This window comes from Urocampus carinirostris, chromosome 10 (assembly GCF_059441175.1).
Source record: "Urocampus carinirostris isolate Australia breed hairy pipefish chromosome 10, RoL_Ucar_1.0, whole genome shotgun sequence".
Taxonomy (NCBI): Eukaryota; Metazoa; Chordata; class Actinopteri; order Syngnathiformes; family Syngnathidae; genus Urocampus; species Urocampus carinirostris.
The window spans coordinates 17582750-17606920 of NC_142358.1; the positions used below are offsets into that span (position 1 = coordinate 17582750).

General features: G+C 39.8%; 2 protein-coding genes across 3 annotated transcripts in view; one reads left to right on the forward strand and one right to left on the reverse strand.

Moving 5' to 3' along the window:
- Positions 1-21876, forward strand: part of sipa1l3 (signal-induced proliferation-associated 1 like 3) — an 84006-nt gene extending 62130 nt beyond the window's left edge. Inside the window, exons 12-23 of one of the 2 annotated variants that reach the window (XM_088345080.1) lie at positions 5612-5860; positions 6883-7065; positions 7200-7324; positions 8248-8369; positions 8441-8856; positions 13134-13364; positions 14152-14314; positions 17063-17237; positions 17306-17455; positions 17516-17642; positions 17729-17810; positions 19356-21876. In XM_088345080.1, the coding sequence (XP_088201206.1) occupies positions 5612-5860; positions 6883-7065; positions 7200-7324; positions 8248-8369; positions 8441-8856; positions 13134-13364; positions 14152-14314; positions 17063-17237; positions 17306-17455; positions 17516-17642; positions 17729-17810; positions 19356-19544 (2212 nt within the window). In that variant the 3' untranslated portion in view covers positions 19545-21876. Of the gene's footprint in view, positions 1-5611; positions 5861-6882; positions 7066-7199; positions 7325-8247; positions 8370-8440; positions 8857-13133; positions 13365-14151; positions 14315-17062; positions 17238-17305; positions 17643-17728; positions 17811-19355 lie in introns of both variants that reach the window. The other variant, XM_088345079.1, reaches the window with a different exon arrangement.
- A 1797-nt stretch (positions 21877-23673) lies between these two features.
- The window catches only part of rrm1 (ribonucleotide reductase M1 polypeptide), a 10166-nt gene continuing 9668 nt past the window's right edge, over positions 23674-24171 (reverse strand). The window contains exon 4 of the mRNA XM_088345895.1: positions 23674-24171. This exon is cut by the window's right edge and continues 42 nt beyond it. Coding sequence (XP_088202021.1) covers positions 23986-24171 — 186 coding nt within the window. The 3' untranslated portion in view covers positions 23674-23985.

Consider the following 24171-nt stretch of genomic DNA (forward strand, 5'->3'; position numbering starts at 1 on the left):
CACCTGGAGTACAAGTCGCGTATTTAAGGGACAAAATCCAACACCAAAAACATGCATGACGTCCTGAAAGGCATTTTAAATTAAAAATGAAATAGAGAACAACAGGCTGAATAAGTGTATGGTATAGCAGTGGTATGGACGTTCGCCTATCACGCGAAAGGTCCCCGGTTTGAGACCAGATGAAAACATATGTTGGCCTGGATGGGCGCCACCAGGCTGTACTTGCCCAAGACACACCACCGGAATGGTCGCAGGGCACACAGAGACAGACAACTCACTCGCTCATTCACACCTAGGGACAATTTGGACTGGTCAATTCACCTGACATGCATGTTTTTGGAATGTGGGAGGAAACCGGAGTGCCCGGAGGAAACCCCCGCAAGCATAGAGAGAACATGCAAACTCCGCACAGGAAGGCTGGTAGCTGGATTTGAACCCCTGACCTCAGAACTGTGCCACGGAGTGCTAACCACTCAGCTGCTTTCCCTATTCAGTTATCTTGTTACATTAAAAACGTATTCCTCCTTATTGACCTTCAATTCAGCATGAGACTAAGGAATGGTCCTTATGAATTTGCTGAGTACTGACGCTTGTCTAACCTTAACTCTAGTTTGTGTTATTTAGTTTGACCTGAATTTATTATTCGTATATCTAATGATATTCCTAAAGTGCTGCATAAGAAAATGACGTTTAGTTGAAACACCTCAGCTGAAGTTGTAATTTAATTTAATTTTGTTAATTGGTAATAGATTAAAGTTTGGGCCAAAACACTACTATTGCTAAACTCCTCTTACTTTTTAACATAATGATTTATTGCAGTGTTGATTCCCACATTTTCAATGCCATTTAGTCCAATGCTCATCCTTACTCTTGACATAAACACCAAAGCTGGCTGAGATGGTGCACAGAATATTGTGTGGGAGGGTGCAAAAAGAGGAAGCAAGCAAACATGCATGTGAGTAAAAGACAGTAAAAAAAGGATTGCATTCGGTCTTTGTTTCCAACCATTTCCCCCTTTACTAGCAGGCATTACTGCATTCAAGACCAACCCACATGCAGTTTGACTTTGATTTTAATGAATAACGAAACAATAATGAGTAATGTCTTGTGATGCTGTAAAGTGGTTGCAGGGTATAGTAACGGCTTGTGTCGGCATGTCTGCATGTGTTTGAGGGAGGCTTTCCGTTCCTGTCATCGCTTTAATGTTAGAGTCCGTTTAATTACACCAAGTTCAAGCCCTTGCACATACACATTGTGGCATTGGTACAGCTAGTAATTAAGAGTAGTATTTAAATCCTCTCACTTCCCTAACCCTCCCGTTCCATTTTCCCGCTCATTTGGCGTTATGTGCCGCGGAAGCAGATTGTGTGAGATTTAAGGGCTGGTTTCCACTGGAGGCGGAGAAAAAGACAGCTAAAAATAAATAACATAAGCGAGTAGTAGATGCGATTAATTAAAAATGCCCTGCGGGTAAAGAGGGAGGGATAAAGGCAAAAGAAGGCGGGGCCGGCGAGAGTAGAACAGCATGTCTCAACGGCACTCCGCGAGGGCGAAAGGGAGTGGGCTGAATGGAGAAAGAAGAGCAAGAGCCGCCTCCGCTCTGCCTCGGCATTTGATACTGATGAAAACGGCGGAGAAGAGGGTGTGTAAATGGCGATAGAAGCTTGAACATTACGTGCACGTCGGGGGAGCGCCACTTGTGTGGGGAGAGACCCTCTGTGCTCGCGTGCGTCTGCGCTTTGGGTATGTACTGCTTTGACAAAGCAGCAGACGGGAGATGCTACAATGGAGAGCTGTGTATTAACGCGTGTTTTTATGTGTTGAGTGCATTCTTTTAATTATTTGCATGGTGCATATGAGAAGGCTGAATTTGATCACAATGTGCTACTAAATACAACTGATATGAATCACTTGTTGTGCCAAACGAGTTTTAAATAGATGTGTGTGCAAAGAGAAAATGCCACTTGTTTAGTCTTAATGGAAATTCTGCCGCGATGCTTTTTGGTTTGGTTGGTATGTGAGGCTGCACGATTTGGGGAAAAAAACCTAATTGTAATTTTTCATACTAGTATTGCAATTTCTATGCGTTTTAAGAGAAAAGTGTATTTTCGCTGCTAGTTTTGCATTTTTATGAATACGTAATGATAGTGAAATGCTTTAATCTTAAGAAAATAGCACCCTCTTAGGAGCTTAGTTAGGGTTGCTGTCTGCTGACCATTATTTACCTTTTGATTCCTCAATCAATGTAAGTTTATATACGTACCAAGGGTCAAACTTACCTTGAGATGGCATTATTACCGACTGAGAGTATACGACTGTAACAATAACTGTAGATCTACAAAACAAAACAGAATACAGAATTGCAGTTGAATAAATAGTCTTTATTGTCTTAATACAGAAGCACAGCAAAATTAAAGGGCTTCTCTTTTTTAAGTCAAAAAGCGTCTATAATCGTAACTTTAGCAAGGTGTCCGCAATTATTAAAATACAAGAGTCATAAACATAGCAATTTCCCACAAGTTGCAGCTCCATTGCTTCTCGGTTTGTTTGCCTCTGGTTGGCCGGGGCCGTTAGAACCCGAACTGTGACAATTTTGGTTTGCTAAACACTCCATCACTCAAATAACAAAGGGAAAAAACACAAACATGAACAAGTCCTTTAAAAAAGACACAATGTCTAGCGATTACACAATCGCATTAAGTTGCATCGCAATATCAATTAGATTTCGGTTAGTCGTGCAGCCCTATTGGTTAGTACAAATGTGCTTGAATGTAACACAAATTTTCAGTGATGTCATAAAACTCACACTCGCCGTTTAATGCAATTTTTTTAAAGCGATTTCTTAGTGCTATGGTAGGTGTCAATTCTGCCTCACAGTCTAGGTGTGTTGGGTTCAAATCTTGGCTCAGGCCTTTTGTCATGTTGAGCGCAAACTTCATATTCGGGTACTAGCATAGGATTTATTTATTTTTTGGCAGACAATACATTTCTACCTTTTTGAACGCAATGCATGTTCATATCAGTGAATACCAGTGTTGGACATGTCACTTTAAAAAAATAATTAGTTGTAGTTACTCACTACTTCTTTTCAGTAACTGTTTGTAACTGAATTACTCTATAGTAAAAGTAGCAAGTTACCAGGGAAAGTAACTATTTCCTACACTTTAAAAAGAAGTTGTATGTTAAATGATTTAAAGTTTTCTTAGCAAATATGAAACATCGCGTTTAATGGTAGAGATGGGAATTCCGACTAATTTTAAAGAACCCGCTTTTTTGGCTCAGCTCACACAAAAACAAAAAGAGCTCACTCGGGTTCCAAATGGCTCTTCATGTGGTTTTTCTTGCTGTAATCCCTACATTACCAATTATAATGTAGCATTGTGCATGGAATGACTTAAAATGGGCAGAAAATAAAGAAAAAAAACTCAAGCGAAAATTGACACACTTTTATATGAAGAAAAAAAGAATAAACTTTACATTCTATATAAACACATTAACACTGAAAAACACAGGGAATATGATTAGGATATTTTTAAAATCTTCCAAAAAAAAAGATAAAATACAAAACAATTTGAACCTTTTTAAGCTCAACAATTTTAAAGTCAACAAGAGAATCCCCCCCAAATTGCATATTGTTCAATCACAAGAGAAGAAAGGCGTCTCAGAGGGAACCAGCTGTTGATTGGTAGAAAGCTGGCCTCTTTCGTTCACCTTCAAGTGCTGGCTCACAGAGACGTTTTGTTCGTGAACGACACGAGTCAGATGCTGTCAAAAACTTAGTAAATACCCTATTTGGGATCGCTATGTCAACTATACGGTAGTCGCTATTTTGAATGGTGACATGATCCAAAAAGACGTGACATCAAAACCACGCCACTGAACACGATATTAGGTTCAGGGAGGCACACGTCTGTTACCATCCTGCTGCCAAAGTAACGGACCACTTTGAACTGTCAGTGAAGGCAGAAAAAATAATTAGTTAGGTCACCGAGTTACTAAAAAAAAAAAAGCGGTTTTCATAACGGCGTTATTCCCAACACTGGTGAATACTAATCGATTATTGTGATGATGAGGGAATGGTTTTTGAATGCGATTGAGAATTTTTATTTTTGTATCTTTTCAACTTTCAAATATCAAAAAGTAAACAATGTCTATCAGTCAAAACTGTCAAAAGACAGTTGTTGTTGTTGTTGTTTTACAACGCATTACTAATATTGCATCTAAATATCTATCCTTATATGGATACGGAATTATGATACATCATTGTGAAATATGAGAAAAGATGTACCGATAATCTACTACTCATTCCATTTTAATTCAAAAGATTTCAATTTTATTTTGCTTTCCCATTTGATTTATTTTGCTTCCATACAAAATATATATTTTTATTTTTTTTATTTTCATTTTTATTTTTTTTTTCATTTAGTTCTCCCAGGGATAGGCAATAAATACATTTATATTTATATATATATATATATATATATATATATATATATATATATATATATAATTTATTTTTAAGATAAAATAATAATGTTATCAACGTTCTTTTTAAAAAGAACTTAAGACGAATTTGCAAATTTTAAACCATTTTCATTGTGTTGAAATGTGCATAAAAATCCATAACATTGTGATTACACCAGGCTATGACCGCAGACTGCAGCAAATCAAGTTGGCTTCTGGCTATTCCGGATCACAATCATGTTCAAATTCACATATTACAATATTGATTTTTATTCATACAAAAGAAGAATCTGTCTTTCTTGGCTCTCAGAGACATGACAAAAAACAATTGAATTGCAAATTATTTATTGCCAGTATCCATTCGAATGCACTATTTTGGTTATTTTTGTTGTTGTTTGCAATTGCATTGGTGTACTTTCATGTTAATGATCTGAAATTATAAATTATAGAAACATAATATGAGTTCAGTTATGTGGCTCTGGTAAGAAAATACTTTGAAATTTTGATGAACTCTTAATTTAAAGGGAAAAACATGATACAAAAAAGAAGCCCATAAAATTACTTTTGAGCCCTATAAATGCATACTCATGTTCTCAAAAACGGATTGGAACAAATATAGCAAGATGATCAGCTTATAGTTATGAATCAATATAAAATCCTAAAAAGAACAATTGATTACAATGTCTAATTTATTTCAACCCAGCCCTAGGATTTGTATCTAATATTTCAGGTTACAAAAGACTATGAGTACTTAATGTACGAGGTGTATTATTTTTAATAAAGTTCCCAGTGTTAGTCTGATAATGACCTTGTACACGATCAGTAGAAAATATGTATTTCCTATACAGTATTTACGTACTGAGGCTTTGTGTGATTCGATTGGCCCGCTATACGCACACACACATACTTGACCTCCGTCCCTCAGTAGGCAAACCGGGAGTCCTGTTGTGCCAATAATCAGTTTCTCTCCTTTAATTCTACTCTACCTGTGTCAGGAGAGCTCATTAGTAGCTGCCATTATGTGTCTTGTTTGTTTTCTACAAAGTGTGCTCTCAGCACATGATTGTGCATTTTAATATGCGGTTCAGGTCTTAAAAAAAACGAAAGGTTGCTGATGATGAAGCTTTTCTGTTTGGGAATCTTTCAGGGGCTGCACAGAGGAGTATGAAATGAAGACCATGGAGCAGAAGCCCGAAGCCGAGCCTTTGGCTGCGGGCTACCGCCCGTCCCCTCGCTCGGGTTGGCGCTGGGACAGCCCAGTGTCCATCCCTCAAGGGCTGCACGGGACCCCCAATTCGCAGCGGTGGGCCCCGCCGCAGCCTCCCCCGCTGCGTTCGTCCCACAAGGCTTTGATGCCTGTCCCCTACAGAGAGGCACAGCATTACAACCCCAAAAGGTAAGAGACACACTGCGATGCTCCAGTTATGGAAATGAAAAGTTGATTCTGTTTTTAATATTTGACACCTGCAAAGGAGATTGCATTAGATGCCAGTTTGTGAATTTTACAATTATTGTGCACTGTTGTTTAAACTGTTTACATCATTGTCACTATCAGCCAATTATGTTGCTGTTTTTAACTTCCACGCCATTTAGGGAGTATTTGCTTTTGTAACCTAGGAGATTTAATACAGAGAAAGGGCTTAGGAGAGGACCTTTAGACAAGGTTGGAATTTCTCATCGATGGTCTGAGTCCTCTCCTGTTCTTCATGCAACTTTAGTCATGATTATTTGTCTAGCCCTTGATCGCAAAAAGACCAGTTTGAAACCTCTTATCTAAAGGCTCGTTTCCCTGTTTTCCTTGCAAGTTTCAAATTCCTAGATGTCTTCTTTTTTATTTTGAGTGTTTACTATTCTTTAAATTTATCAAGTTATATTGATTAATGATATAAGGCAACAAGGAACTTTAGCATGAGGATTAACATCCATTGTTTTCTTTTTGTTTTTTCCCTCAGATGTCATAGTTGTTGTTTTTAATTTCCTTCATTTTCAGTAGAATTGTTACAGAATCGCTATTTTAAATGCAGAACACACACACACACACACTATATATATTGTTTGTTTGTTTTCTTTCACAGTTTTTAAAAAGTCTTTTAACAAAAACTTTTCAACCCTTTTATAGCGATAAGTAAAAAGTTTCATCCAACTAATTGTTCTGTTTTAGTGAGTGTATACAGAGCAGGAATTGCAGCTCCCTCCCCCTCCTAATTTTTTTCTCAATGGTCCTTGGTCCTGACTAATTGAACCATGAAAGTACCCCAACTCTCCTGACTTAGTTGTTTAGCTTTACATTCAATTAACTGCCACTTCAGAACTACTTGTATGAAAACAAATCAGCCTTTTTCTGTAACAAACACTTGTATGTTAAGATTTTTTTCTGCAACATGCCAACAAACTAGCTTTTTGGGTGTCCCTCTTCAGGCCAGTCAGCTACCCAGAGAACCACTACAACATATCACCCGCAGGCGGTGAGCGAATGCTGTCATACAGAAACCCGTCAGCCAGCTTCTCATCGCCATCTTCGGGCCTTGTGGGGCTCTCCTCAATGGGTCCACCCGGGATCACAGTGGGGCCCTTTGTGCGCTATAAACCTTCACCTGACAGGTGATTTGATTAGTGACATGATTTATATACCAAAATCAAAGCATGTTAAAGAATCATCATCACACTGCATAAAACATTTGTGTTGCGGTTTTTAGCCATGATCTGTGTATTGAACCCCTCTTAACCTTTTGCAGATACGGAGCACCACAACGCGCCATGCTGCCCTACGAGCCTCAGTTTGGCATGGACATCATATCCAGTGGAGAGTCGTCGTCTGGCTTCACCAGTCAGGAGAGCACCATGGAACGCTGCAAAACCGGTACATTGTCCTTAAGAGTATAGATAACTTCCATTTTCACGGGAAAGAGTCGTGTCATTATTTCCATTTCTGTATTGGAATTTACATGCAAATTCTAATCTGAATTTTAATGTTGTTTGTAACAAAGAATCTAGTACTTAATGTGGTACTCAAAGTTTAAAAAAAAAAACTTAACACAGTAATCCCTCGCTATAAAGCGGTTTACTTTTCACGTTTTTGCTACTTCACGGGTTTGTATTGTATTCTGCATTCGCATTGTGTTCTGCATTCACATTGGTCAAGCATTCTTCCTGATTATTATGTTTTGACTCTACAGTAGTTATTTGTAAAACTACAGAAATCAAATAAAAAAACATTTATACAATACTTATATTTGTTAAACGAATGCTTGAGCTTGTAAAAAAGGTTTGTTCTTTGGCTTCAGTGTATAGTAGAATAATTAATTGAAAATATCACAATATTTTAGAGGACTAGCAGAAATTTTACAATGTTTTCACTAAATCGTAAATACATTGTTTACTTATCTGCTTATATTTATAATTTTATTAAATTTATTTATATTACGTACAGGTGACTTTAATCTGTTTTATTTTGTTTTCCATTTTTAGTTGAACAGCTTTAATCAAGATCTGCCTCTGTAAACTAGCTGTAGTAGCTACACCTGAATGGCGATTGAATACTTGCAAACAGACTCTGGTCATAAAATACAATGTCAGGACAAATTAATTTTATAGATTACACTAAACTTCTATACAAAGAGCACAGTCATCACCAGCATTTTACTTCATAATTAGGCCTGATCATCACCAGATCTTGTCCCATGCCAAATTTTAATTTCAAATGATGATTAAAGCCTATTAGGACTCTTTAATCCTTGCTTAAGATCTAATAGGTCCGTTTATGTTTGTTTGTTTTGTGTGTAGAACCTCTCTGGCACGTACCAGCAGCAGCATCAAGGGTGCAAGCAAGCGGTGGTGGAAGCGGAGGTCAGAGGCGACACAGACAGGATGTCCAAGGAAAAGACTCTCCAAACAGACACTCAAAGGTTTCAATCACCACTTGAAAATCGCCACTCTTGTAACTTCCCTCACTTGACTAACTCTGTGTGTGTAACAGGTAGAGACGCAGTACTCCAGCCACTCCAGCAGCAACACACTCTCCAGCAACGCCTCCAGCAGTCACAGCGACGAGCGTTGGTTCGAAGGTGGACCGGCAGGCGAAAGAGGAAACAGCGGCTTTCCTGGCGACTCCGCAGAAGCAGATCCGGACCATCTTAACAAGGGCGGATCAAACGACAGCGGCATTGACGCCCCGGCTTACTACAACAATCACAACAGTCGCCACATTTCCAGTGGACAGCCTAATAAGACGTTTAACCAGGAGCTGTCCGTGGGTAGAAGCGTTGGGGAAGCAAACAGACAAGAGTCGACGGCAGACTTTACGGCTCCGGCCAATCAGAACAAAGGCTTTCGGACTCGGACGTTCCCACCTCCTAAATCCAGTGCTGAAAAAACTGACACCTTTAAACCAAGGTAACATACACACTGTTGCTATTTAGGCTGATCGCTGATAACTACATTTATTGACTTAAAGGGACACTGTTTTTTATTGAGTGCCTCCTAGTGGCAAAAAGAACATTCGATCATTAAAAAAAATATGTATATATATAACATATATATAGATATAAAATTACTTAAATAATACCTTAATACCCGAAAAAATACACGAACAAGGTCTGCCACTACAAACTTTTTTAGTAGTCAAATTGTCACAGGATATTGAAACGATTAGTCAAATAATGGGATAATTGTTTTCTTAAATTTACCATGAAGTTAATTTCATTATGTGGCAAATGATAATGAACACAAGAAAATGGGTACAATGGAAAAAAAACATTTTTTTTTTCTTAACGTAATGCGTGTTTATACAAAAAATACATTAAAAAGCCTTATGCAAAACTAATTAGGGGCAGTGCTCGGTCAGAGACATAAATCCATTAAAAAAAAACTCAAATGTTTAGGGACAGACAGATAAATCATAAATTAAAAACAAGTAAACGTTTTCTATCCTTGTAAAACAAGAACAGGCACATAAGCAATCGTAGAACAGTAAATAAAACGAATATAATGTGCGTTTTGTGAAGTATAGAACTTAACGATTCTCAACAATTTGAAATCAAGTCATTTTTATTTGTATAGCCCTAAATCACGAAGAGTCTCAAAGGGCTTCACAGATTATTACACTATATTACACAGACTATTTTTCAGCCGACGAGAAGAGTAGGTTATTCATATGCTATGGAGTAGAAGTGAGTTTTAAGCTTAGATTTAAACATTTCCACTGAGGTTGCAGATCGGATCTCAGGGGGAAGAGCATTCCACAGCACCGGATGGAGAACGCTCTAGAACCAGCAGAACACTTCTTTGCTCTTGGGATCACCAGAAGACCGGCACTCTCAGATCGTAGGCTTCGGACCGGGACATAGGGGCAAATCAGATCTGAAATATAAGAGGGAGCAAGTCCATGTATGATTTTGTATAATACTAAGAGAACCTTGAAATCACATCTAAGGCTAACTGGGAGCCAATGCAGGTTAGCCAAAATCGGTGTTATGTGATCGTACTTTTTTGTCCTAGTTAAAAGCCTCGCTGCGGCATTTTGTACCAGCTGAAGAGACTTGATTCTAGATTTCGGGAGACCAGAGAGTAGTGCATTACAGTAATCGAGACGGGAGGTAACAAACGCATGAATTATAATTTCCGCATCCGACTGAGACAGTATTGAACGGATTTTAGCAATGTTACGAAGATGGAAGAAAGCGGTTCTAGTAATTTTCTTTACATGCATTTCAAAGGATAGATCAGGGTCAAATATGACACCTAAATTTTTAACTGAGTCACTCTGTGTGATGTGACATTTGTCAATGTTCACAGCAGTTTTTGAGAATAAGTCACGGCATTTAGATGGACCAATGACTAACATTTCGGTCTTTTCAGAGCTAAGACACAAGAAATTGAGTGACATCCACTCTTTTATCTCAATGAGGCAGGCCTCCAAATTTCCACAGTTTAGTGTGGGAGATTCCTCCAACGGAAGATATAGTTGAGTGTCGTCTGCGTAGCAGTGGAAGCTATAATTGTACTTGCGAATAATATCACCTAATGGAAGCATGTAAATGCTGAAAAGAAGGGGGCCAAGCACTGAACCCTGCGGAACACCACAGGTAACATTAAAGGGCTCAGATGTCATTTCACCATATTTAACACAGTGCGTCCTATCTGAGAGGTAGGATCTGACCCACGAGAGGACGGTTCCTGAGAGACCAATCCATTTTTCCAACCGTTCTAGTAGGAAATTGTGGTGCACTGTGTCAAAAGCAGCACTAAGATCCAGCAGCAGCAAAAGTGATGAAGCGCCAGAATCCATTGCCAGTAGGAGATCATTTGTTACCTTGATCAGAGCTGTCTCAGTAGAGTGGTTAGCCCTGAATCCTGATTGCATAGATTCAAAAAGGTTATTCTCGGACATGAAATCATTCAGCTGCTGTGCCACTACATTTTCAAGTACTTTAGAAAGGAAAGGTAGGTTTGAGACGTGTCTATAATTACTTAAGATTTCTGGATAAAGGTTGGGTCGTTTCAGTGTGTGTTTAATAACGGGGGACTTAAAAGCTGCTGGAACTACACCTGAGGAGAGTGATATGTTTATAATATTTAGAACTGAAGGTCCAAGGACGCCAAAAAGACTTTTAATAAGTGAACCTGGGAGCGGGTCGAACTGGCAAGTAGTCAATTTCCCTGGACAGCCACCCTGTCGTGCATCTGTAGATTTCAGCCCTTTAATATGTGTGGTATTAATAATGTCTTTAGCAATTTCTTCCTGTATGCATTGAATCTTCTTAGTAAAGAAGACCATTAAGTCATGAGCAGAGTGCGTCGAACTATCTGCGATAGTCCGTTGCCTTGTAAGCGATGCTACAGTGTCAAAAAGGACTTTGGGATTGTTCTTTTGAGACGCAATCACCTTCGAAAGGTAGGCCGATTTTGCAGAGGCAAGGGCCGCTTTATACTTTAACAAGCTGTCACACCAGGTTTGATGGAAAACCTCAAGCTTGGTGGCACGCCATTTTCTTTCCAATTTCCTGCATTCTTGTTTAAGGGTTCTAGTTTCATCAGTAAACCAAGGCGTGCGTCTTTTAGGACGTGATTTTTGCTTTATGGGCGCTATTGAATCCAGGACACTAGTCAGGGTAGTATTGAACTCATTCATGAGTGAGTCAATCGAGCCATTGTTTGAAGGAAAGGACACAACTGCTCCAGGAAAGGAGTTCAAAGAGCTCAGAAACTGTGCCAGTGCTTATATTGCGTCCGCTAAATCCTTCAGCTTTTTTAACAATACATTTAGCTAGCACCTCAAATGTTACTAAATAATGATCCGAGATAACGGTAGTACACGGTAACACCATAATGTTTGAGGTTAAAACTCCTCGAGTCAGAACCAAGTCTAGCGTGTTTCCATCTTTATGGGTTGGCAAATCAACCAGTTGATTAAAACCAAATGCATTAATTAGAGACCTAAACGCAATAATAAGTGAACTGAGTGGGGAGTTCATATGAATGTTAAAGTCCCCCATAATTATAATTTTTTTCTGCATAGGTTACTAGTTCAGACAAAAGTTCAGCAAATTCGTCCAAGAAAGTTGTGTATGGCCTAGGTGCGCGATAGATAGTTATTACATAAATTGACAATAGAGAGGACCGCATCACAAGAGCCTCAAACGCCTTGTAATTATTAGAGGTACGAGGATTAAATTTGAGCGTTTTTTGTTTGTTTTGTTTTTTTTCAGAAATGAGCGCGACACCGCCACCCTTTTTCAACGTGCGTGCTACATGGCTACTCGCGTAGTCAGGGGGTGAAGCATAATTTAGCGCTAAATACTCATCCGGGTGTAACCAAGTTTCACAAAGACCAATACAGTTAAGTTTATAATCACGAATAATGTTATCAACAAGTAAAGCTTTAGGAGCAAGCGATCTAATATTTAAAAGACCAAATTTCAGCTTAGCTGAATCATTTGACTTAGCTCAAGTCTTTGTAGTCTTTGTAGAGATTGTCAAAAGATGTCGCCGTTGGGGCCGTTCGTGAGCGTTGATTTAAAAGTGTCGGTTGTCCGGCGAGGAATGAATGGTGGAATTAGTCACATCCTCGCGTCCTTCTTGCTCCTTTGACTTCGCACGCTTCACACATTTACCCGCACGGCAACCACGCTTCTGTTTTCTGTTTTTACGGCGCCGTTGTCGTCGTTTATTAGGAGGAATAGTTGTCCACAAGGATGCCGGATCTCTTTGAAGTTCGCTCGGTATATCATAGGCGGTGTAAAAAGTGCCCGAAAAGTCGAAATTTAGACGCCCGCCCAACCGAATAAGTTCGTCCCTACTGTAAGTATTTTTGGCCACGCATGTGTCTAAAAAAGAAAGCAAAAAAGACAAGAGAACGGCAATAAATAGAAGATTAGCTGGAGAGCAACTAGCCATGTTGACAATTGTTACATTTGAAATGTGTTGATCGGACACAGTCTGGCGTAAATGCTCAAGCTCTTTTATAGCAAAATACTCGCTTATAAAATGTAAAATTCACGTCATCAAAACTGTAAACTCTTGAATGCTCCTCGAATCTTACCAAGGCGAATCAGACTGTTTCGTTCACTGTCAGACGTGCTTTCTCTTTAAATGTTCGTGCATCACCGGGATTCTGCCATGATATGCAAGGTCTGCTTGGCAAACCCTCAAGCTTGGGTGTTGTGTTTCAGAGCCTTCACACCTCAGGGTTATAAGACCCCCTCAGTGGACAAAACACGTCCCGTTCGCGCTTCAACCACCACGCCCACTTCTGCCCACTTGATCCCCACAATTCTCTCCAGCTCCGCCCCCAAGGCCTTTTACGGAAAGAGCCGACAAAGCAACTGGCAGCCAGAAGACGGCAGCCGCTCACCTGCCAACGCAAACACCTCGTCCAGCTCAGACAGCAGCAACAGCAAGACGTATGTTTCTGTTTTTTCTGTGGTAATAAATGAAGTGACAATAATTGTTTTTGTGTGCTTTAAGATGTGAATTCAATTAGTTTCGGGACCTTAATCATAGTTGTAAACCTGGAATGTGCCTATGCCCCTGTCAATGTAAAATACAGGGTGTTCCAAAAGTCTTGGGCACATTTGAAGTACCCATATATTTTAACTATGAATGATAGTAAGATAAAAGTAGAGCCTTTTTAAAGCTAATTACATTAAGTTTGTTGTTAAGCTATTGATTTAAAAGAAGAAAATCAGACCCATTAATAGTGTTCACTCAACCAGGCCTTTTGTGTGCTTGTATTTGCGAAACCTAAATCATGGACTGTTGTTCAATGTGCATTTTGATGCAAATACGGAAAGTAGCCACCCGAGAGAGTGTCCACAGTGTGATAGCATGTTAAGATTCCTAATAGATCCAAGCTTATGTGTGTCGTCTGACCATTGCTGCTCACATTGAACACCTTTGAACATTCCATGTAACAATTCAGATAACAAGCTTTCTGACAAATGTGTTTTTTTATATCTTGATAGTTTCTGAGATATTTGATGTCAAAATCTGCCCAATACCCTGTATATTTGTAGCACCAATTTTTAATCGGCCTGTAAGTCTTATTATTTGGGGATTATAGTATCTCGGAATTTTGAGGGAGACGACCAAAGCATCGTCTAATCTTCGGTACCATCCAGCAGTTTTACCCATTTATAAGGGTGGATGTCAATTACTCACTTTCTACAATTTGCCGGGTTTATGTTACAGCCAGGTGGACATGAACTCAAGGAATGTCTTCGGACAACCGCGGCTACGAGCATCATTGAGAGACCTGCGCTCGCCGCGCCGGACATACAAGAGCACCATCGAGGATGACCTAAAGAAACTGATTATCATGGACAACCCTGGAGAGTCTCCACAGAGAGAACCAGTAAGGCCCACACAGGCAGACAAAAATTTAACATATTTTGCAAAGTGTGTATGACTTATGGATGTTGGTTTATTCCTTGAGCAGTGCTTCCGTTTTATTGTGTAACCATATGTTATCATTTAATACGATTTTTACATTATCTACAAACTTTTAGTTTAAATTTAACATTTTCTACTGCAGAGGTGTCCAACCTTTTTCAAGCTGAGAGCTACTTTTTACTTTGAATTAGCACAAAGGGAGCCCAGTTTGATTTGTATTTCTGAGAAGCATCTTATCATGTTGTTATTATGATGTTATCTATGTTCTTTCATAATTGATTATTAGGTATAAGGTTAAATAGATGAAGTCAACCACTAAAAAAAATCATTTTTCTTTAAATCACAATTACTTACCACGGGTGAGGTATTTTCAGAACATGTTCATGGGCACCTCTGATGATCATCGTGGACACTACGTTGGAGACCCCTGTTCTACAGCTTATAGGCTGCAAACTATTGTGGAGCATAAATGCCAACATTTTGGGGGGACGCCCATTGCTCGAGCTATTCTCGCAAGTGGCGTGACTTTTTTCTAAGACACGGCATTAATATTTTAACCTTTTTTCGTTTATCTTTTTTAATATGTGTTCTAATTACCATATTTCAATATTATGATAATTTTCCATTTTTAATTTTTAACTTTATATGTTTTTGAATCTCTCATCTCATCTCATCAGCCGTACCGCTTATCCTCATCAGGGTCGCGGGGGGGCTGGAGCCCATCCCAGCCATCTCCGGGCAGTGGGCAGGGGACACCCTGAACTGGCTGCCAGCCAATCGCAGGGCACACAGGGACAGACAACTCATTCGCTCATTCACACCTAGGGACAATTTGGACCGGCCAATTCACCTGAAATGCATGTTTTTGGAACGTGGGAGGAAACCGGAGTGCCCGGAGGAAACCCACGCAAGCACGGGGAGAACATACAAACTCCGCACAGGAAGTCTGGAGCTGGATTTGAACCCACAACAGGTTCCCATGACATGAACTGTGCCGCACAAGCGCTAACCACTGCGCCGCCGTGCTGCCCCATGTTTTTGAATATTTTTTTTAATTTCAAACATTATGTATATACACTTTTTGTTTGGTATTTGTGGGGGGGGTTCTCTTCTATTTTGTGGAGATTTTTGGTCCTTCATAAGTGACGCTTAGCAAGAAAAGTTGCACCCTCTGCCGGTTGCCGCAGAATAGGGAACTTGTTTATCCAGGATTAATTTGCAAAAAAATAAGAATAAAAATAAAAAGTTTCGTTATGTGTAGAAGACCCTGAACTGAATGTTCGGTTGAGATTTGGACAATTTGGTACCTGCTTTCTACCTAACAAAAACTACAGACATCCCTTTTTATTGTATTGGTTTTATATCTATTTTATAGCTAAATCTAGTGGAAGCTAAAGCTCTTGTTGTGATAGGAATGAGTGGAGAGGTGTTGTAAAAGGATAGTGGGATGTTTGTGAGGGATGGGCAGGGCACCTGTATGATGCGGCAGGGGTAAACCAGTGAAAGCTGTCGGGCCCTGCTGTTGAACAGAAGAGTGTGTTGTGTCACCCTGACCCGAGTGACATGGCCGCAATCTTGTGTCCCGTTTCATCTGGAGGGACGAAAGAATGACCAATTTAGGTGCCGAGGTGACTAACTTGTTTGGATGTTTGGGCATTTGTGTTAGCCATGGTCCAAAATATTTTGTGTGTGTTTTTTGCTATTGTTTTCCTTTTATTTTCTTTGTTATTGTATGTGTTTGTCTTGCTGTCGGTCACCCCTCTTGAGGGATATGACCAAGGTAGATATATAGATAGATGGATGGATGGATATTTCCCTTTTTTTAATTTTTTATCTAAGTTAGCAATAATTAAGAATATTCAGACCTCCTACTCATGTCAAGTCATTTTTATTTGTATAGCCCTTAATCACAATTAGTCTCTAAGGGCTTCACAAGTTATTACATATAAGAAGTTTAGTCGAGGGAAGAAGCGAGAGAAGCGGCAAAGACCTAGAGAAGAGGAAGATGTCTACGCTCGTCGCTTCAAATCCAAGCGAAGGCAATGTGACCAAGAAGAGGAGGAGGAGGAAGACGGACAGTCGAAAGGGAAACGCAGTCGTTGGAAATCCTCAGAAGACAACGAGGACAAAAGAAGTGAAGCCCAGAGGACGAGTAAAGAGGAAGATGACCCGGAGAAGATGGGGAGAGGGAAAAGGCGGCAGTTCCGACTACTACTCATGTATTCATTCATTATCTGCACCACTTATCCTCAGTAGGGTCGCAGGTGTGCTGGAGCCCATCCCAGTTATCTTTGGGCAGTGGGCAGGGGAGACCCTGAACTGGTTGCCAGCCTGACGCAGGGCACACAAGGACAGACAATTTGCTCGCTCATTCACACCTAGGGACAATTATGATTAACCTGGCATGCATGTTTTTGAAATGTGGGAGGAAACCGGAGTGCCCGGAGGAAACCCAAGTACGGGGAGAACATGCAAACTCCGCACAGGAGGTTCGATGCTCTCACACTCTTTTTGGATAAATTAAAAGCAAGCCCTCTTACCAGGAAACATAAAGTGTACACCACGTGTATTTCCTTAGTGATGCATAACTAATAACATGGAGGGCAATATCTTAATTTTTATAGCCGTTACTTAGTGATGATGGATTAACTTGTACAAAACACCGTTTGGATCCACCTCACTGATAATGTGACGCCGTTTTCTGCCGTAGTCGCCCAGATGCACGCTGCAGCGCACTTTTTCCGACGAGTCTCTGTGCAGCGGTCGCCGAGATGCCAGCTTTGCCAACTCTGAGAACCAGCAGGCCCCCATGGACATGCTCTTTACGTGTACGCTGCCCACACGCAAAAACTCTGCCTCATCCAATAACTCGCAGCCTAAGAAGGGTGAGTTGATGTGGCATGCTATCTTTGCGCTTGTATACATTACACTTACATCTAATATTTCTTCTCAGTGCCTCTGTCAGCGTCAGAACTGTCCCTGACTGAGGTGAGGGACAAAGTCCCCCCGCTAAGGAGGTTGGATACCGTACTTATGCCCCTGCCTGACACGGCGTGTGGACTGGAGTGGTCCAGTCTGGTCAATGCTGCCAAAGTCTATGAAGGTAGATTCCTGAAATTACTTATTTTGAGAACTTGTAGTCCAATCGGGTTTTTTCCTCTAGCACAACGAGCTGTATCACTCTTCTCCCTGACTGAAACGCGAGGGAGCGGTGTGGACATGAGGCCTGCTAGTAGTCCTGTGCAGTTTCCCACTCCTCAGACGCCACGGACTACACCCACCTTCAGCGGGTAATTTTTCACGACAGTGCACTTAATATCTCTTGTTTGACAGTTAATGTAATGCTTGCTTTTTCTGTCGGTTGTTTGTTTTGCAGCGATGAGGTACCCAACGATTTGTCAGGGCGTCTTCAACACCTTGAGGTGATGTTGAAACAGCTCAACAACGACCTAGAGAGAGTAAGTTCATCGTTCTCTCGCAGTTTGAACTTAATTATTTTCCTTTTAAGTGCCCTTTTCCATCTAAATGTGTCTATTTTATTTAAAAAAGTGAGGGAAAGAGTCGATCTGCAACATTCTGGGAACTGTTTGAGTCTAGTCTTAAAACATACTATTCTAAAGCTTATGAATGATCTATATTTCCTGTTGATGATATCTGTGTATTAATTGTTATTACAACATCTATTGCAGCCTGGTCATCTTGGAAGGGGGATTACCTCATGTGCGGTCCCTTCTCAAGGTTTCTTCATGTTCCTCTTGTTGAGGTTCTTCAGTTTTTCCTTGCCCTCATGTAGGTTTTATTTTAGGGAATGGTGTAATAATAGTGTGTGGTTTGTAATAATCTGTGGTCTGTGCAGCCCTTTGAGACTTATTGTGATTAAGGTCTATACAAATAAACATGACTTGACTTGACTCGCCTCAAGAAAGAAAATCTTCTGTGAAAAGTTAAAACAGCATTAAAAAAGCCTTATTGATTTTGGGCATTAACTCGAGTTAACTCAAGAGTCAAGTCCCATTTATTTGTATAGCCCTTAATCACAAGATGTCTCAAAGGACTGCACAGGTTACAATACACCATCCCCTGATATTAAACCAACATGCCAGCATGGAAAAACTCAAACCTCAGCATGAGGAAAATAAGAAACCTTGAGAAGGGACCTCGCAAGTGGTAATCCCCTTTTCCAGGATGAGCGCTTAAAAAAACATGTCTAATTCATTAGTTTTGCTCCAAAACTCTTAAAAAATTAGCAGACTTGTAAAATTAATCTCAATATGGTGGTTAGCCTTCGACCTTTCTCTGCCAATAGTAGGCTTTTTAAAGGTCCACAGCCGAATTAGCGTATACTGGCCTGTTTGTTAAAAGGGAGATTGCCTCTCGTTCGTCCGAATGTCTTCAGCCAGTAGTAACCAATTTGATTGATGATTGACACATTGGTTAGCCAATTACATTTCCAACATAAATGTAAACATTTTTTATACGTGTATTAATGCCGAGGATACGGAAGTAGAAGTGTAGCGTTTTTGAAGGATAACTTCTACTGTACTTCAATTTGGATGTATAGAGGACTTGATTTGCGGGTAAACAAGTTGAAATACCATTTAAATATTCAATAAGGTCCTATAAAACCTGCTTATTTGCTCCTGTTATGTATTATATCAGTAATATTGGAGAAAATATTGTCAACTTTTTTCTTCCGAAAGGGTGTTAAAAATGTTTCCAGACGTCACCACAGTATTTTGTATTTAAAATGCATGCGTCGTGGAAAATGGCAGCCCGACGTTTTTCTTTGGTACCACCACGAAAATAAAAATAAGAAGAATAAGCTGCACCGTTTTCAAAGCTGAAGTGTTTAAAATGTAGCAAAGAAAGTAAAGGCTTATAGTCTGAAATTTACGGTAAACAATTCAGATTTCCCGACATCTTGATTTCATGCACTACGTGTCATCCACCGTTCCATTTGTGCGAGTCCAGTAGCATGATGGTCCGCATTTGTGTTGCGGCAGGAGAAGCACGACAAGGTGGCGCTGATAGCCGAGATGGCGAACCTGCGCGAGAACAACCAGCGCCTGCAAGAAGAGAGCGTGACGGCTAGCGAGCAACTCCGCAAGTTCAACCGACTCTTCGGGCAACTGGGAGAGGGCGAGCGTACTGCACAGCCTGCCGCCTATCAGGCGCCACCCAAGAGGGAGTGAAAGTGACTGGACTGCCTTAAAACTGGAAACAATTTCTCTTTTAGCCCACCCGGAACCCCGCGCCCCTCTGAGCCTCTTATTTTTTTAAGTCCAAGATGCACACTTTCTACGTCGGGGGCAACTGTTTGAATCACCTGGAGAGGCCTAAACACTGTTTCTGAAAGCCAGTCAGCCAAAAAGACGACACGGAGATGGACTCCATCTCCCACGATGCACTTGAATTCCTGAAAGCGCTACGCAGTCTTAAGTACTGTACATACGACGCTCACTCTATAACGGACTGGAATTTGTTGAGCGGATGCGTTTGCGTTTATACGACGACAAATGGGTGACGAGCGGACTCGTTACCGAAATATGCGTTTACAATGAGTACCTTTAATGGTGTGAAGATATCTTTTTACTCGCGACATATCATCATATCATCTCGCTCCACTGGTAGCGCTTTATGTGAATTTATTTGCTAATTAGCCTTTTCTGCTAACAGCCCATTGTCCATAATGGGCCAATGCATAGCCCTGAAGCTTAGTGGTTAGCATTCAGTTTTGTTTTTGTACACAAACGCGCTTTGTGGCTTACTTGCATCTCCTACTAGAATGTTGTTATTCTTTTATTGAGACAAGATGGTTATTAGCATTCACTAATTAGCATCAGTCATTATTTAATATTGCAATTACACACCACAAGACAACCAAGGTCAATTACGTTTTTTTTATACTAATTAGAATTTACCGCTAACGTTTCTATTATCTGATCATCACTGAGTTTTATCGTAGTGAGCTAGAAGTGCGCTCTGTACATCATTTTGTTTTCCCATTTAATGATTATTTTAATCATTTACCAACTAGTTTTCTGCCTCATAAAATTCTATATCAATTTCCCATTAAGTTTGTTCATAAATCTAATAAACTACAAAGATAAAGTTAGTGATCACTAGTGCCAACTAGCTGCCCAGTTAATTAGCGTCTAAGCGGTTATCATTAAACTTATTTTAACAGCTATGATTAATCATTTATTTTGTTTCATGCTAATTTCTCCTTATCCTTTCAATCATGTTCATGAAATGTGCTCATGTTACCACACATAGGTGAATTAAGGATCTTTTCTGGAACCTAACATACTAACTGATTATCCTTTAGATTTGTGAGCTAACTAATGTTTTCCCAGAAGGTTTAGGGCCACCGGTACTTTTTGCCTGTCATTGAACCGTAATTAGCAGCTTGGCTAACTTCAATGTCTCATCATTTGAAATATATAGCTACAAAGCTATGTAATTAGGTTTTGGCTAATTTGTGCTTTAGCTAGCATGTCACTCAAAATGTTTCGTCATTCTTTTAAAGCTGCACCTCAAGCCATATGGGTGACGTATTTTTTCCACTTAAGCCTTTACGCTGAGCTAAACTAAGCTAGGCTAACTGTCCCATCCTAACAAAACCTGTTATTTCTCCGGCTCTATGCTAAAAGTACGCATATATTTTCCCAGAATTTTAAGCTATTTCTATACTCGACTTTATATAAAACTCAAATTGTGCTACTCTTATTTACCGTATTGGTGGGAGACCAAACACTCCGCTTCCATCTGTGAAGAAAATATTTATATACTGTTAAGCTATTTTTCATACAGAAAGTTTGTGCTTTGCGTCTGCCGGTACTTTTTGATATCTCTGAAAAAAAATTGTTTGCGATGACTGAAACTGTTTGAATACTCGGCTCAGGTTCCTAACGATGCTGGACCTAATTGCTACACCGTAACAGGTACAGTTAAGATTTATCATCTCATGAATTAATTCATTGTGGCTTTCCCTTTAAGGCTTTTTCTTGCTGGAAGTTTGCATTGTTTGTGGAATGGTTCGACGTTAACCCATTTTCGACTAACACGTGTAATTGGACCTTTTTAAACCAGAGGTAGTTAACCAAAGTGTCTAAAATGTATAGAATCTCTATAAACATGGACAATAGTCTTGGTTCCCTACCTCTGCTTTAAAATTCTTGGGAAGTCACTATCATTCTTCCATTCAGGGTTTTAGTCTACAAGTCTTATGGTTTTTCTCATGTAAAGTGTTTTTTCTATTTCTTATTGCTTGTTTTTATGTAAAATTAATTTATAGCCTGCAGTGATTCATGTTGGAAAAGAAATCAGTAATATTGTACAATTTTCATTCTTATAATTTATTTTTGTGGTCATAATGCATAAAGTGAAGATGTAATTAGAGGGTACTTTTTTTTTTTTACGATATCTTTCCTCTCCTTTGCTCCAGGCTGTAATATGTGTACATTTTAAGTGTAAATTATGTTTTCGTTTTATATAAATAAAAATTCAGATTTTGAACCATCATGGTATGTATTTTCACTCCTTCCACACAAAGAACATTTTGAAATGTGCTGGCGTTTTATCTCGCGGTACATTCATGTTAAATGGACAGTATGTAATATTTGATCATTGCTGTACTGTGTAGTGAAACTTGAAAATAGAAAAGTGCTACAGGGTACAAGAATCCAAACTACAACAGACCTAAAGTGACCAAATCCAAGCCCTTTGGTTTTGGGGGGTATATCCTTAGCAGCAAGATGGTGAACAATTGTGTCAGCTCCCTTTAGATAAGATACATGTTCGGTTGACAGGTTTATAGGTCAACATTTACTTTGAAGAAAAAAAGTATTTGAACACCCTGATATTTTGCCATTTCTCCCACTTAACATTCATGAAGGGTCTGAAATTGTTAACGTTGGTGCATCTCCATTGTGAGAGAGATAAACTAAAAAGAAAAATCCAGAAATCACAATGCATGATTTTTTAACATTTTATTGTGTGGTATAGCTGCAAATAAGTATTTGAACATCTGGGAAAATGAATGTTAATATTTGGTACAGTAGTCTTTGTTTGCTATTACAGAGGTCAAACGTTCCCGGTAGTTTTTAACCAGGTTTGCACACACTGCAGGAGGGATCTTGGACCACTCTTCCACACAGATGTTCTCTAGATTAGTCTGGTTTCCGAGCAGTCGCTGAGAAACCGTTTGAGCTCCCTCCAAAGATTTCTGATTGGGTTCAGGTCTTGAGTCTGACTGGGCCATGCTAGAACCTTGATATGCTTCTTACAGAGCCACTCCTTGGTTTTCATGGCTGTGAGCTTCGGGTCGTGGTCGTGTTGGAAGACCCAACCACGACCCATCTCCAATGCTCTGACTGAGGGAAGGAGGTAGTTCCCCAAATTCTCACAATACACGGCCCCAGTCACACTCTTTAATGCAGTGCACTCGTCCTGTCCCATGTGCAGAAAAACACTCCCAAAGCATGATGCTACCACCCCCATGCCTCAGAGTAGGGACGGTGGTCTTCGGATTGTACTCTTCATTCTTCCAAACAAGCTTAGTAGAATTATGACCCAAAAAGTTCTATTTTGGTCTCATCTGACCACAAAACTTTCTTCCGTGACTCTTCTGTATCATCCAAATGGTCATATGCAAACTGAAGACGGGTCTTGACATCAGCTGGTTTAAGCAGGGGAACCTTTCGTGCCATGCATGATTTCAAATCATGAGGTCTTAATGTATTACCTACAGTAACCTTGGAAACTGTGGTCCCAGCTCTTTTCAGGTCATTCACCAACTCCTGTCGTGTAGTTCCAGGCCAATTCCTCACCTTTCTTGGAATCATTGAGAACCCACTAAGTGATAACTTGCATGGAGCTCCACCCTGAGATTGACAGTCTTCAGATTCAGATTCAGATCTACTTTATTGTCATTCTAGTACACGTGTATACAGAACGAAATGTCGATGCATCTGACCCCCAACAGTTTCCTTGAATGTACAGATATAAATAATGTGGTCTTGTTTAGCTTCTTCCATTTTCTAATGATCGCTCCAACCTTGGACCTTTTTTCACTAAGCTGCTTGGCAATTACCCCGTAGCCCTTTCCAGCCCTGTGGAGGTATAGAATTTTGTCTCTGGTGTCTTTAGACAGGTCTTTGGTCTTCGCCAAGTTACAATGTTACAAGTCTTGTGTAGATTCAAATCCTTCCACTAAAGGTTGCAGTTCGAATCTCAGAGGAAAGAATTCCAAAGCACAGAAGACAAACATTTACCGCTTCACCTTCAAAGGTGGAAAAAAAGACCTCAATCCAAATGAAACAATTTTAAAATTGTTTATTACAGTCAGAGCATCAAAAATTAATTTGCTGATGTCTACTTTAACATTCTATTACCATCACCTATGCAACATTTCATTCAGTATAATACGCCATTTTAAATTCTTAACCAGGAATATGAATGTAAAAAGCATACAAACTGCAGAATAATCCGAAACCAATAGTTTAACACACAATGCAACACTTTATTAAATGAATTAAAAATAAACAATTTGATTTAGTATATATTTAGAGTATTATCAACACTCAAGACCAAAACGTTCAAAGTTTAACGACAGGAGAACAGAAAGTGCGTTCAAGAGCCGCACATGAGGCACTCGTCTTTGTTTTCTAGGGAGCATACCATAGCGGCCTTGTTGCGTTCCTTGGTTTCTTGCTCAGAGTCTTTTTCAGCTGTGCCGTTGGTCATAGCGACACCATTGGTCATAGCAGGCATCTCCTTTAGCTTCTCCTTGTCCAGCGTGAACTGAATGGGGTTGGC